The sequence below is a fragment of the Pseudopipra pipra genome, chromosome 3 (genome assembly GCF_036250125.1).
Source record: "Pseudopipra pipra isolate bDixPip1 chromosome 3, bDixPip1.hap1, whole genome shotgun sequence".
NCBI classification, from domain to species: domain Eukaryota; kingdom Metazoa; phylum Chordata; class Aves; order Passeriformes; family Pipridae; genus Pseudopipra; species Pseudopipra pipra.
The window spans coordinates 24,580,878-24,596,753 of NC_087551.1; the positions used below are offsets into that span (position 1 = coordinate 24,580,878).

General features: G+C 42.1%; 1 protein-coding gene and 1 long non-coding RNA gene across 3 annotated transcripts in view; one reads left to right on the forward strand and one right to left on the reverse strand.

Moving 5' to 3' along the window:
• Positions 1 to 500: 500 nt before the first annotated feature.
• Positions 501 to 11,151, reverse strand: LOC135411123 (uncharacterized). The gene is made up of 2 exons (XR_010428993.1): positions 10,235 to 11,151; positions 501 to 1,543 (listed from the first exon to the last, which is right to left on the reverse strand). It is a non-coding gene; the product is annotated as an uncharacterized LOC135411123 (long non-coding RNA).
• Positions 11,136 to 15,876, forward strand: part of EML4 (EMAP like 4) — a 153,724-nt gene continuing 148,983 nt past the window's right edge. Inside the window, exon 1 of one of the 2 annotated variants that reach the window (XM_064648343.1) lies at positions 11,136 to 11,468. In XM_064648343.1, coding sequence (XP_064504413.1) covers positions 11,444 to 11,468 — 25 coding nt within the window. In that variant the 5' untranslated portion in view covers positions 11,136 to 11,443. The remainder of the gene's footprint in view (positions 11,469 to 15,876) is intronic. The other variant, XM_064648347.1, reaches the window with a different exon arrangement.

Genomic DNA, 15,876 nt, shown 5'->3' on the forward strand with positions numbered 1-15,876 from the left:
TACATGCATCCCTAGCTTTAACATGAACCAAGCCATCTGTAAAATGTTAGTTACATTAGAAGACACAAATCTAGTTTTTGACCAGATCTGAGCCAATCAATACATCTTTCTTTCTTTGATCTTTGTATTTGCTGGAATAATGGCAAGAAACCAAACAAAAATCACCACAAAATCAGTCCAAGCCATAATGCAGTCTTAAAACTACTAGGAGCTCTTTTTGATGAGGGGCTTCACTGCTGGTAGAGTTTCTCTGCTTATGCATTCCAGTGGTGATTCAAATTCTTCTGCTGCAATGAACTTAGAGGATAAACTGTACTTGCAATCATATAGCAAGCAGCAGGAATACTAAAAAGGTAATTCTATCTTAAAAGGCATATATGGTCCTCATTGTTTTTTTCAGATGAAAACCACATCAAATTTATTTAAATAAGCAGTATAGACAATACAGGAATGAACACAGGAAGAATGCTGAGAAAAAATAAAACACAGGCAACTCCAAGTACACTAAAAGCATTTTATTCATCCATATGCTCACATTACATTCAAACTGTGCTTATTCCACAATCTCACATTCCAGCTATAATGTGGTTCCAATAACCTTTACAGATAACAGTTTCTATTTAAAAAAACCCATGGTTGTTTTATTAAATGGGAATGAGTTTGCATGAGAAATGCCAATTTGTTGGTGAAAGTCCCTTTGTGCATCATGTAGTTTTCCTCCAGTTGCGAGACACATACTATTGAGTCAGGATTTTCTCTATCCTACATTTATATAGTTGAGTAGGAATGGGAATAAAGCACTGCTGCTGGAGTAGGACAGTGTTTTGATTTTGCTAGATGCAGCTGTCCATGCAATGGACAGATGAGAAGAGTGAGAAAGTGGTATCTGCCCATCAACTCCTCTCTGGACCTTGAGGAAAGATAGTAGCACTTGAAATGCTTGCAAGTAATTTTTTTGGCTACATACAGATGATTCAAATGCAGCTTTTCACTTGTCCTCAGAATTACACAGTTTTCAGCAGTATTCCTCCTGTGAACATAAACCCATAAGGCACAGAAAACAAGAAAAATACGACTAACTTGACTCCATGTCTGTTAAAGAAAGGTTGCTGTACTCCAGTTGTCAGGTATAATTAATATGTTTTCCTCCATGTTTTCTTTCTCCCAGTTGCTGCAGTCCTGTATTTTTCTTGCTGGTTTATTAATTTTTATACATTTTTTGCAGTCCTCAAAATCAATCCCTTTTTTACTGATGTAGAACCAGCTAGAACAGTTTAAAATTCCTTCCAAACACCTGTCATCACAACCAAGCTTCCACTGCTTCATTTATCTACCTTCATTTACATATAGCCTATGTAGTGATATTTTCATTGAACTACTAAGGTCTACTAGTGCCTGATGCTTTTTGCCTTTTCCACTTTTCTGTTATCTTTACAATCTCCTCTTAAACCAGAGGACTGGATGCTCATCTGCTTCTTCCATGTTGGTAAAAGACTTGGGCACACTCCATGCTTTCATCCACTCCTGGGCTTCAGAACAGTACCTGAAGTACAAAATATAGTTGCAATCATACTGAAACAAGAAAAATAGAGAATTCTCCCTTTCCTATGCTGTCATCCATCCTCTCCCAGCCCAGATTCTGGCTTGACAGACTTTGTAGAAAGTACACTTAAAGTAGATTTTGATCTTCATAAATTATAACGGCTGGAACAGCTCACAAGGTTTTCCACATGAAAAAATGCCAGAGACATCTCTAAATCCTTTGATTTGGCAGACGAAGATAGTATTTATAGTCAATGTAATCTGTCTGATGCATCTTTTATTCAGAAAGAAAATGTCATTCATTGTCATGCATACCTCAACCAAAGCATGCAGAGATACAGAACAAGAGAGGAAAACTTACACAGGAACTTATGCAGGACTGGAACTTCAAAGTCTCTATGAGGACATTAGAAATTTTCTTTTTTAAATTTGAAACAAAGAACCTTCAGAAAATCACCACCAGTTGTGACTGGAATAAGAAGTCAACCTGGCAGGGCTGTCTGAGCTAAACAACTTCTTAAATCTCATAGTAGAAAAGAACATAGTGAAAGAATTAGCAAAGTACAGAGAAAAAAACCCCAACATTTAGAAACATTTAGAAATGTCCTCTGAAGAGGACTGGGTTGCCTGATCTGAAATGTGGTAAAGGAATGTACAGAGCATGACACACCATTCCATAATGTTACAGGAGTTATTAACTTGAGATATTTTTGCTAAATTTGACTCTCTACTGTCACAATGCACTTGCTTTCCTTGACTATGAAGCCCTAAAGGAAACTTGCACTTCACAGTTCAAGTTTTACTTCCTTGAAACACATCATACCTCTGAAAACAGGGAGCTACAGAACCTAATGTCAATGCCCCGAACTACCTGTGGAAATCTACCCTACACTGGTTGCTACTTAAAGGATGAATTTATGAGCACCTGGATATTAAATGAAACTTTTATTTTCAATGCCTGTCTCACAACTTTGGCAATATTAGTTTTTGAATGGCATTTTTCTTTGTCTTTTGAGAAGGACTGCCTTTGCCTGTGACTCCATTTATTCATCACATGATGCTCATGCAGCAATGTTCTCATATCTTGTCTCCAGCCTAATGCATTCTCCGTATCCAGCAGAAAACTCTGGGAGTTGTGGCCCTGTCACACAAGGGATTTTGTCTGAGAAGCATGTTTTTGAGGAAGAAATGTCCTTATTTACCAATATTACATTTAAAACAAAATAAAAAGACCAAGTTGCTCTGGGCATTCGCCTTAAGCACAATTTCTCAAGCATTATAAATCACAAAAGATAAACGACAAGGATACTTGAGTGCCAGTCCAGAGAGACTTAAGCCAAGAAATACCTTTCCAGGATGAAGATCACAGACATTGAGATCATATGCCTAAAAGAAAATTTTTTACTTTTGTACATTTTCAGGACCAACTAGAAGAAATGTTAGCCAAAAAATGATTCAAAGCCTACCCACTGAAGTGAGGAAGACAAACCCTGGGTTTTGATGCACACTGTCTCTATTGCTGCCATCTGCTGTTTTCATGTGGCAGCATGGAAAATTTCAAATTACTTTCTCCTTCTACGACATTTTTTCAATTTTTAAATGCAGTCATATAAGCAAAATTAAAAGGAAAGCTTTCCTTTTCCCAATTCTTTTTTTTTAAGAATGCTAATTCACTAATTTGACCTGAGAAGTTTTCCTTTACTTTACTTTTGCTGCCTATTTCAGGGTTGGGTTTGGTTTTTTTGCCTTTTTTTTTTCCCATGAATTCCCATTTGGGGTAAAGGGAAAGGTTGTTCACTTCTGCTGAAAAGCAAAGAAAGCAGATGAATAGGGGAAATAATGTATTCATTTGGGTGTATTATATACTTTCTATGAGTACATTTTAATTGGGTGACTTGCATAAATGGAATGTAAATGTGTCTACAGCACAGCATGGGTTTGGTGCTTTAAAAGCCAAAGTTCAACTCTTGATGTCATTAATTAGGAACTATAATTACTAAATGTAGGGTAGGTAAAGGAAATTAAAAAAATGTGCTTCATTAACTATTCTTCAGGCACAGGTAATCTATTTGAAAATGAGTTCATTCACCCCAACTACACACTGCATGCCCAAGACAGCCTTATTATGAATAAGTAATAATCTACAGCCTTTGACTACAGAAAATCTAACTCCCCTGGCTACATTTGTTAGGGACCCATGTCTAGGAATCATGGTGCAAGACTCATCTTTGAGTCTTTAGAATTTTGGTCCAAAGAAAGGTCAATTATCACTGCTCTAGTTCCACTACCAGTGCCTAATTGACCTTGAAGGTCTTCTCAAAGCAGGAGATACTAAGGTGAGACATATGCTTTGATGACTATTAAGGAACCAAGATTAGAATTTTTATTTTCTTGACTGTGATGGTTCTGATATTAATTCACAAACACACAATCAGTTACCTTCTTAGACTTTACATGTGATACACTGTTTCTGTATGACCCATCCTGCAAACGCAGTAACGGTGTGTGTCCAAGAGCCTGGCAGAATCACAGAATCAACCGCGTTGGAAAAGACCTCCAAGATCAATCATCAAGTCCAACCCTTGATCCAACACCGCTGTGGTTACTAGACCATGGCAGAAGCTCCTTCCTAGATCTACATTTTCTCATGGAGCAGTAAAGTAAATGTCTGATATGGCAGATACGGAAGATACCAATGCCTAAAAGCTCAGTTGTGCACTGCTGGTATTCAGAGAGCAGCCTTACTCTTAATCCAAGTTATCTATACATAGATATTATTGCAAGATTAATATTTTTTAATGGCAATAGAGTTTCTTTCCACTTTATTTCAGTTGCTGACCTGTTTTTGGTCTTCATTCTCCAGCCTCTTATCTTACACTAACATCTTTGTTGATGTTTGCAGTCTGTAGAACAGAGGATGATCACTGTGCTGCTCACTGAATTAGGGTGCTAGCATTACCCTTTCTAAAACACTGCACACCTGCTCTGCTAGCTAATAACTAGGCAATAGGATGGCTGTCACAGCTTAAAAATGTAGAAATGGAAATGGGAAAGAATCCTGAGCTCTCAGAGGGGAAAGGGCCAAACATAAGAGATGAATCCATTGCTGAGTATGGTATAGTTGAAAGACAATAAAAGATTCCATAAACCGGGCATAACAACAAGACAAAAAAAACCCAAAACCTCCTAAACCACGTCTGTTCATTTTTTACTAGGGGGTCAGCTGGAAACTGTCAGCCCGTTTTAAAATCAACACTTCACAGCAAGAAACTATAGAGTAATGTATCACTTCTCTACAGGAACTTCCTTCCATTGACAAATGGTTCCAGAGGAGTAATAGCTTAAACAGAACTGCACAGAGGGGTGACCGGCACTGATGAAGAAGGATCTATACGAGTGTATTTATTTACAGATACATACACATGCACGTGGCTTATTGTGTAGACCAGCTTTTTATTGTGGATAATGATCTGTGTAAAATGCAAAGCTACAGGAGATGTTTTAACAGTCGGGGGAAAAAATATAAATCGCACATGTAATGCTAATTTGCTCTGTCCCTAAGGGGGATCTCCATTAACTTCTCAGTCTAAAAATCAGCTTGTCTTCCAGCAGTTTTAACACTTACTAGTTAGCACTCTTTGTTAACACTGCTGACCTGTTAACTTTACCTTTTCCTAATTTTTCTAAGTAAGGAGAACAGAAAAGGGTTTGTTCCAGAGCTCATCATAGTGCTCCCGAGTACAAGCTGAAGCACATTTTTTCCTGAGGCAGAGAACAAAATGCGCCCTAATGTAAATGGCTGATACAAAGCCAATACACCAATTTATGCCTCAGCTAAATCCTTAACTTAGCACTTATGTAAGACATTAGACTTTTACAGTGCTTGGACCAAGGTATAAATTCATGAGGAGCTCACTAATTTGAGAAAACAACTGAGTGTGTTTTTCAGTATGACAAACCAGACCACTTATCCAATTAGGGAGAGATGAAGGAAGATAAGATTTGTTTTCCAGCTTTCTGAAATGTTTTTCAGATCTTCTCACTTAATAAGATCAATAAAAAGTTGCAGTATGAAATTTTTAACCTGCTCTCTAATTAAAATGCTAAGCCTTTTCCCTCATGAGAAAAAGAAACATTGTCCATGCAGGGTTTCAACTATCTCTGCTCAAATTCTGCCAATTTTTAAATGCTTAGGAATCACACTGAATCTGCTCATTTCCCACCAGGGCTGGTGAATGAATTACCACTAAAGCTCTGCTATTTTTCTCTTACTCAGTAGTCACATTTGTAGGAGACTGCCATTTTTTAAACACATTAATGTAACAATGCCATATTTAGCTTTAGCTAACAGAGATTTGGTTCTACATCTGAACCAAAATGTGCTTTTAATGAGGACTCCAGGAAACGATGCAGTTCTTGACAAAGTTTAACTAATGGCTTGGAATTGTAATTTTGGGATAATCAATACAAAGCTGCAACCTATAAGCTGGATTTTTCAGGAAGTGGATGCTCAGCACATCCTCAAAAGCCATCTCTACTGAGTCTCAATTACAAAGACCCTCACAAATTGTTAGTAACTTTTAAAAATTTTTCAGTTTTTTGCCTGCCCGTAAACTGTACTTATACTATTAAATGAAGACATTTCTGAACATTTGGGAACAACTTTGCAAATGGTGATCAAAACCTGTTTGCAATAAGCTGAAAAACGGAAATGTGCAGAAGGAAACAAAGATCAGCTATATATAGGTGCAAATTCAACCTCCTCACGAGTTTTTATGTTGATCAACAATGAAGTAGTAGCACTACAGAAATAAGACTATGATCCATCCTACTACTACAGAAAAGTTCACCTAAACAGAATTTAGCCCCTTGAAATCTTTTGGCAAACTTTATGCTTTTGTTTTGAAAGAAAACTTCTGTTTCTACTTTATAAGGCAATGGGGGAAGTCCAGGACATACTTAGGCATGCCATAACCTCAAACCTCTAAGAATAGGTTATAAAAACTGAGTGAAGCAGGTACACAGCAATATCCAGAAGTCTGGCTTCTAACATCTATTATACAGTAGCAGCTAGGTGTCTTTATCAAAATTAATGAAGATAGCAGTTAATTTGTCCCCATTTTAAAAACCCTGTCATATTTTAGTTAAACACATAATTAAAACCCTTAACAGAAGCTCTCTTAGATCTCCTCGAGTCCCTGGCAAGACTCTTAATGCCTTCCAGCCCATTCAGCATTACAGGTGCTGATTCATTCCCCTGGGTAATTTGGAGGAGCTGAACCTTAGGCTGCTTCATGGGGGAGGCAAAATCCCAGCCCAGAAAAAAAAAATCCAGAGACTCTGTGTTGGAGGTAAGAGAAGTACCCTCTATAAATCAGGGAGGAGTAATTTAATTTTCCTCTAGGTCAGGCATCAAATTTTTCCCCTTACATCAGTGACGCCTGGGAACTTCTTATAAACCTGAGACTCACTTAGGAGATTTAACAATATCCCGTGCAACAAAGTTGTTCCTCTTCAAAATAATGCACCAGAAAGACCACCACATATCTGTAAAGGAACAACATCTCAAATGAGCATGGGGAGAGACCCTACACTGATTACACCACCAGCTGTGGGGCACAGCTGGTTACAAATAGCATCACCTCTTTCCCCCTTCCCAGGTCTGCAGGTGAGAGCAGGAGAGAGGCGGGATCAGACACGTGGGGCTGGGGCTTTCTGGCTGCTCCTTGCCATGCACTTGGGCTCTTGCTGCTGGCCCTAAGGAGGTGCACCAGAAAAACTACAGGAGTGAGAAGAGAATTACTGTGGGAAGCACATTTCTCTTTCTAACTGCTAAGACAAAGTGGCTCAGGTTCAGGCTCCCAACTTCACGTACCAGAATCTCAGCAATTTCATTGTCAGTTGTTAATATGTTTTATGTTTCCTCAGTGGAAAATGCTTAAATGTAATTTATATTCAAGCCAGAAAAAAGTTACAAACAATTCTCAGGCTGAAGGTTGCCAAGCTATGTCAATTGAAAAAACCACCAAGACAAACACAGGTATTCTTGCAAGAAGTACTGTTCAAAAACCTGCAGTTCAAGGAAAACGTGCCAAAGAAATGAAACAATGGGGGAAAAACAGACTATTTCCTTCAAGGGCTGGGTAAATATTTCTGGAATGTGTGTAGCCTCCACTGTGCATTTCAGGGTGACCTCTTTCTGGGGTTTGTATTTTCCATAACTTCCTTCTAGTAAGAGGGACACTGTGTGTATGTCCAGGTCCTCAACTAGGGTATGTCAGCCCTGTCCGGTGAAGTCAGTAACACCAAACTGATTTACTGCAGCCGAGGCACCAGCTCATTGCTCACCAGCTATTCTGAGAAGCAGAGCTCAGGCTTTGCCTGCCTCAGCATCAGTCCAGATGCCTCCTGAATCAGCAGGAGTCACAAAGGGTCGGGGTGCAATGCAGAGAGAGGGAAGGATGCAGACAAGAATTTAGATTTCCTAAACTGTGAATCTGTCAAACTGATGTAAAATTCCTGCCCTGTGGTATCACATTTGTCTTTTTCTGGCCTCCAGTCGGGAGGTCTGGAGACACACTAACGCTGCTGCTTCTTTTGAGAATGCACGCAGGATCACTCTCGAGGAGAAAAGGCAACGCAGAAAGAATCGTGTCTTGTTGATACCATCCAAGGAGTCTTTCTGCTGTGCCTTTTGCAACCAGACTTGTCTATCTCGCACTGGCCTCTTCAGCCACCAGCGCGCTTGTAGCAAATGTGGGTTAGAGTCCTTCCCAAATCTTCGTTCGCGAAGCCCACCCATGATTTACTATCCATATGTGCAAAGCACTGGATGTTTAGCTGATTTGAAAGCTGAGGTGGGATCACTCCAATCCTGAATAGCGTAATCTTTCCTCAGCATCAAAATATAAACTGGAAGGAGACAAGTGCTGAGCTTGTTAAAACTTTGTAACAACTCTCTGCTTCGTGTTTTTGAATCACTGTCAACAAAGAAACAGAAGTTAAATCCCTTAAAGCACTATACAACTCCTCCCTTCTCCAAGTTAAGCACTAGGTACTATACTGGAGGTAAGAAATCACCCTTTCTGTAGGGTTTGCACCTGGAACAGTCAAATTGTTTATCAGTTTACAGGCTATGTTAAGTAATTTGCCAGTACCTGTCTGAAACCTACACAAAGAAGACTTTTCTTTAATCTTAAGTTCTTCTCCTCATCAGCCAAGTAATATTGTTAAAGATTACACCTGGCCATATATGTATTCACTGCAGGTTTTTTTTGCTAAAGCTCCTGTCTGTAGCACAATTACATCTGATGTGTACACCATAAACACAGCCAATAAATAAATTAATGCTCCAGTCAAAGCCCCACGAAATTTATGTAGCATGCAGAAGTTGTCTTAGACTGAAGAAATAAACATAAGAATTTAAAAGCTGGAGTTTGCCATATTTTGTAAAGTTCTGGACAGTGTTTGCTCTTCCGAAATTCCTAATTAACAAGTCACACAAAGGTAAACTTCCTTGCTTTTAAAATTCTTTAGTTCTGTTCAGTTCCTTAACTCTGCAGTGATACAGCTTCACTTTAAAAATATTGGAACCGAAGTTTCGGATTTCAACAGTACTCCAGTACTCATGTTTAATATAACACTATAAATAAATAGTTTTCTCTGCAGCTCTTTAACCTTTTTATATACTTCCACGCAAGGTCTGCATGACACGGATAATCAAAGGTATTTGTTCATGCTTCTAACCAAATTCAGTAAGAAAGATAAGGATCCATGAGGCCATCTTCACCTCTGAGCCTCAGTTTTCAGTCTATAAATAGAGGCAAAACTTCTTCACTTACAAACCTAAGGATGTTTGCAATGTCTCACTCACGGGTGCATCTGAAGGATGGTTCTACTGAAAGCTGAAGAAAGTAGCTGGGTTTGCTTTTTGTTTGGTTGGGTTTTTTTGTTTAACAAAACAGCACATCTGATGCACACAAGTCCCACCTGAAGAATTTACATAAGGTTCTGCTTCAGAGGAAGGGGTCCTTTTCTGAAGGTAACTGTGCACAGGCTCTGAATTCCCAGAGCACTTTTCCTTTCTTAGCTTGAGGAGGTTTCTCTCTCTGTACTCCTAATGCTCTGAGTATCTTGCAAACCTGCCCTTAGGCAAGAAATAACTGGGGGCTGGGGAGTTAGGACTGGAGCTGTAGTGCCTTGTTCTTCTTGCTTTTGTTTGTAAAATGAAGCATTTTAAAGGGAATTTTGGCTGGACTGGACTGATTGCAGCACCCATTCATCATAGCTAAAAGGTCATGAAAGCAGTCTATATACAGCCGTTCTACAGCATGCATAAGTAGGACGTATAATACCTGTTAATAATTAAGACCAGACGTTAGTGGCTAATGATGGCTCATTTATAGCAGATCGGTTGCAAGCCATCTTTTTTGACAGGACTACAGGATGTACAACCGTGGATTATTAATGTAGTTTGCAAGCAGCTGCACTCAAATTCATTGCTGTGGCAGCTGCTCAGTAAAATTTGCTGGAAAATCCAGTGGAGATTAGGTTTTGATGAAAAATTTCAAGGCGCTTTTCTCTAATGTGAGCAAGCATAAACCTCTTGGATTTATTTTATATTGCAGATAAGCTAGATAACGATGCTTTTGCCTAAGCGGATGGAATGTACTGGGGAAGTGTGGGCTGTTACCAGCAGGTCTGTGCTGTTCTCCAGCGCTGCGTTCTCCCCAGTCCTGTTCAACAGCATCCATAGCCTATCATTAGAGGGCACGGCTGCAAATGCCACGGACGTGCCCATTAGGCAATGATCCCCGTCTCTGTATGACTGCGGCGCTAGCGCTTGAATACATTACAGGAAAATACTTATATCAAAACAGGATATTGCAATGGGTACGTAGCTTTTCCTGACCAAGGAGAAAATGCGTCACGTAATTTGATGATGTTGCTTAACATACGAAACGCTCTCGGCTGGGCGATTAGATGGTACGCAGCATGGCTGACTTGAATTTCTGGTCCTATTTTCTATTTTCCCTCGACATCAAGCACATGGCTGGAAGTTACAGGAGACGGTAAGGAACTCTGCCAGCTGAAGTGGAAAGAGTGATTCCTTACGCACAGTTATAAGAAATATAAGGGTAGAGAAGTGACAGTTCTTCTGGCTTAATATCGAGGAAAAACTTCCCCGAAGTAGCGTGAACAAACGTTTTGAGACTCACGTATGAAAAAATCTCTGGTTTGATTGCTAGGAGCATTACATTAAGTCGCTCAATTAACTCTCACACAAACCGCTTATGACTACAAGCTTATGAAAGCAAACTCAGCTGTTGCTCCTCGCCGGCCCATCCCGGAGAAGGCGTGCTGATCCCAGCACCGCCGCTGCCCCCGGCCGAGAGCTGCGACCCGCAGCCCGTCCTCTCCCCCGTTCCCGGGAGTCCCTGAGCCGCGGGAGCTCTCGCGGGAGCCGCAGCCGGAGGCGGCCCCGATCCGCCTGCCCGCCGGCGGGGGCTGCGGCGGGGCCGGCCCGCCCGCAGGGGAAGCGGCGGCTGCCAGGGCGGGCGGAGTCGGAAGCACGACAGCACGGGGCGCTGGGGCGGTGCTGGCGGCGGCGGGAGGAGCTCGGCACTCGCTGCCGTGCTGGGGTCGCGGCGCAGGGAGGGAGCCGGGCAGCTCTGGCCCCGCAGCAGCAGCAGAGCAGCAGCAGAAGGAGGAGGAGGAGCCGGAACCGCCTCCCGCCGCCGAGCGCGGGGAGCCGCCGGAGCTGCTGCCCCGGGCGGCTTATGAGCCCTGGGCTGCGGCGCCGCCGCTGCCTGCCGCCGCTCCGCGGGTGAATGAACCTGCCCCGGCCGACGACGACGGCGGCTTCGCCTCGGGCTGCGGCACCACTGTCCCCCCGCACAAAATGGACGGTTTCGCCGGGAGTTTGGGTGAGCGGCGGCGGGACGGGACGGGATGGGATGGGACGGGACGGGACGGGACGGGACGAGCGTGCCGGCAGCCGCCCGGCAGCCCTGCGGCGGGGCCGGGGGCGCGCACCTGCGGGCGGCGGCGATGCGGGACCCGCGGGCTGGGGCTGCGCGGGGCCGGGCGGGCGAGGAGGACCGTGGTGCGGGGGCGATGCGGTGCCGGCCGGGCCGGTGCGTGCGAACACTGCCCGCCGCGGGAGGGTGGGGAGGGGATGCCAGCGCGAAATCTGGTCAGCTTCAAACCATCTGTTGCGAGAGCTCCGGCTGCACTTGCCTCCTTTGTTCTTCCCTCCTGCGCTTTCACAGAGTTAGTTGCTTGGCTTTGAGCTGTTTGCTTATTTAATTGGGTTTTTTTTGTTTGGTTGTGGTTTTTTTTTTGGTTTTTTTTTTTTTTTTTTTTTTACGTTACTTTGTTTTCTTATCTCCCTGTTGCTCCGGGGCGAGAGAGACCCCGGCCGGGCAGGAGGAGCCCCAGGAGCGCGGACAGCTCTGCCCTGGCCCGGCTCCACGGGGCTCCCTCGCACCCCTGGAAAGCTGGGGGCGCTGACGGCGACCGCGGAGATGTTAGTGGGGAAATGGGCACCTTCCCGCTGTCCGAGCATCCGTCCGTGCGCCCGAGGAGCCCTCCTGGCTCCCTGGGTGTCAGGTTCCTCTGCCTGGAGCCGTGGCGTGATCGAAAATATTTGCTGCTTGCTCATCTAAATATTACAGAAAACTGACAGGCTGCGTTCCCTTCAGTTTTATTAAGGCTGCGGCAAATGGTCAGCAGTTTCTTGGAGAAAAAAAACCAACTCCACCAGCCTACTTTCTGACTGGTTTGAAAGACAGATTGCATGGGGTACCAAGTTGTCCTGACTACAAGTGCGAGCTGAAAACGTATCCAAATGTAAGAGTTGTAAACTGTGTGAGTTCTTATTTCTGCAAATTGCAAGACCATTGTCTTTGCAGTGCTGCTTACCTGCCGCTCTCATCGTATGCCTTCTATTTGCTTTCAGCACTCCTGCATCTGTTGTAGGCACTTCGTGGTCAAACTCACTCCAGCTTTTGTAGAAGAATAAATCTGTGCCTTTTAAAAATCAGATTAATTTTTTTTTATGTCACTTCAGTGAAATCTGTAGCAATAGTGAATAGTTCTCAATTCTCTGGAAAAATTGACTCATTTAAATACTTCTGAGTGTGATCCTAACCTTTCAGGTTTTTGAAATGTCAACTCCAGCATTTTGGGCACCTGTCCAAACCAAACTGGTGCACCATAATTAACAGTATGCTTTGGTAGTTTGGCTCTTTGCCTGATATACTGTCCTTGCTCAAGTAACTGCCATGGCCATTTTATATCTAGCGATCAAAAAGCGACACGCAGAGGAATTGTACGGGTTCTATTCTGGGTTTTCTGAGGGAAGATTGTGCTTGTGGGTGACATATGCAAATGTGCCATGTTTAATATTTATGAACCTCTTTACCCAGCAGAGGAGCTGATCACCATATCAAAGCACACCGATATTGCTTTTAACTCATAGGGTATTGGCCCCGTGAGGTTGATATTTAGAAATAATTGTTTTCTGCTGAACGTGGAAAAAAACAATTATTATGAAATAATAAAGCGTCATTTTATTGCACAGAGGTTTCTCGTCGAGCGGTGGCACGGGATTGTCAGATTGCCCAGCACCGTGTGTTGGAGTGGTGATGGGCTCTTTGGGGTATCCCATGTGCCTTATTAAGGGCGACTCCATCTGGACCTTTAATTTGTTTCACTGTTTGGTCAGGAAGGTACTGTGATTTTGTTAGAATTTAATGAGGATTAAGCTCAGCTCAGCCTTTTAAACTGTGTATTATGATATTCACTGCTAGTTGGCCTTTTGATTTTCCTTTTGTGGCAAGCAGTGATGCACAGTGGTTTTCTGGGCTTGGGCTGTGGAGAGGGCATTCCCAGAATCTTTAGCTTTGAAGTATGAAAGTTTGTGTGACTTTCTTGTTTTCAGGTTTGAATCATGCTGCTTAGTCCTCTTCTGTGTTTATAATCACTTGTTGGCTGTTCTAGCTGCTAACGAGCACATAATGTTCATAAAGATGTGTGAATTGTTCTGAGACTTTTTTTTTTTTTTTTTTAAGCATCTCTAATTAAAATCTAATGGCTTGGATTTAATTAGATGTCTGCTGAATGTCTTTTAGGAAGGCCATAAATTAATGTGCTTTAGAATGAAATGTAAAAATTAATTAAAATTATTGTTGGCAAAACTGTGCTATCTCTGTATGTGCATGCTCAACCAGTCAAGCGAGCTTATTAGAGAGCAAGTTGTCCTTCTAATGCCTCTTGTCATTATCTGGAAGGCAAAATGTTATTACAGATTGTGCCCTCCAGCACAGGCAGAAATACCTTCTTACATGTCTCTTGTAGTTGAAAATACTTTATGCAGCTGTTTTCTTTTGGCTTCACATTGAAATTTTTACGAGAATAAACAGATGAAAGAAACCATTTTATATGTAATTTAGAAAATTGTTTTGATTATTAGTTTAGTAAATGCTTATGTAGCACTCAACATAAGAGTGTACCATTACTGTATACAGTAAAAAAAGCCTATGTGTTATGAGTTAATTTGCACAGTTGAAATACGCATTGATTGACTCTTTATAAAGCACTGAGTTATTTCACGTTTTCTGGGACTTCGATACCTTTTGAACATTGCTAGTGGCAAAGTGGTTATTGAATCCCATTTATTGTCTCAAGTAGGACAGTCATACCTTACATTTGAGCATTTCCAATATGACGGTTGTCAGAAAGCTCAATGGATTTTGGTCATCTGCTTTTTCAGATGCATCCCTCAAAGTAAAAGAATATGGTGAATGGGAACAAGAAGCCTGGGGACTTGGACTCAGTGCCTGGGCTCTTGCCTTGTGTGCTCGCTGAGACAGGAGCACAGCATGGGTGTCTGGCTCTCAGTCTGCCAAGTCCCCTCGTGTCTTAGGGTCCTCATCAAAGCAGCCTGAAGACATGCATCTTCAGGGGAAAGAAAGCTCTGTTAATTCCACCAAAAGAATCAAGCAGAGAGTTCTATCGAAAGCAAAAAAAAGGCAAATAAACAAAAAGCCCATGAGGGAAATAGTATAGCCAAGGCTTTCTGTAAGTGTTGTCGTGCTTCATCCCTCTTTCCTGTTTGGTCTGTACTACTGCCCTGTATCTCTTCCACACTCATTACTGGTGCCTGTGAGCCCATGGTGAACTGGTTCAGATATGCCCATCAGAGGTCTGCAGGACTATAGAAGGCTGACAGTTTTGCCAGTGGTAATTTTGATTTTTGGGTACCATCACGGATTACATTAGTTTACAGCCTTCCTGCCTGCCTCTGTGTTTTGGTGGTTTTCTGCCTAAATTGGCTTGTTATGGGAGTAGGAGAAGCATGACAGATGGTGGGAGGGAAGCATTGGAGCCTTCAGCTGAGGGTAGGTGGAACCTGGTGGCACTGTGCCACCTAGTTGTCAGCTCTTAGGGTGGCTCTGCTGTGTTGTGAACCTGCTGCAGTGAGGAGGGCAATGCCTTTCTTAGGCTTAAAATGTAACTTTCTGATGCAGCTGAAGTCCACTTTCAGCTGAAAGGTATCTCAGAGTTCTGTCTTAATATGAAGCATTTGTCACTCTGTCACTTCCCCGTGGCACTCTTAAGCTGTTCATTTATCTTACTTTCTGTAAGGTTAATTGTCAAAGGTATGAGATCTACTAGATTTGGAGTTATGAAGAGTCAGCCGTGACAGGCTGCCTGAGGCTGGTGAGGAGTGCTCTTTGGTGGACAGTTTTCCATTGCTTTTAGCTATCACATTGTTTTCTTGTCTGAGAAAGCTTCTGTTAATTGAACTCTGTAACAATAACTCATTGTAAACAAAGATATGGAAGCATTCATCCGATTATATTAAAAAAATGACTACAGCCTTTTCCAAGTTTGTCACCAGTGTATGATAACAATGTGGAAGAAAGAATTTCAACAGGACTCTCTCCAGTGATGAGGTCTGTGGCAGAATAGTAACTCATAAAAAAAAAAGTGAAAAAGTCTCAACTTCTGAATACTGACCATGTTTTTTGTGCAGCTGTGCAGAATGCCTTGAAGCTTAGAAGCAGTCTTTACTGAAGGATTCTCTATGGTTGAAAACATTTTCACAGAGAAATTAAAATCACTCTTGAAGTCTCAGGCAGGCAGAAAAATGTAGGAATTTTTTTTAAAGATTATTTGAGTTTATGTGCTTTTTTCAGAGAAATAGAAAGTAAAGGAGAGCTGAAATGACTTAAGTGGAGACCAGTGTTTGCTCTGCTGTTGGTATTAGTGGAGGGAGAACTGGAGACATAAGAAAGACTTTTTTTTATCATTTTATGTAATATCTAC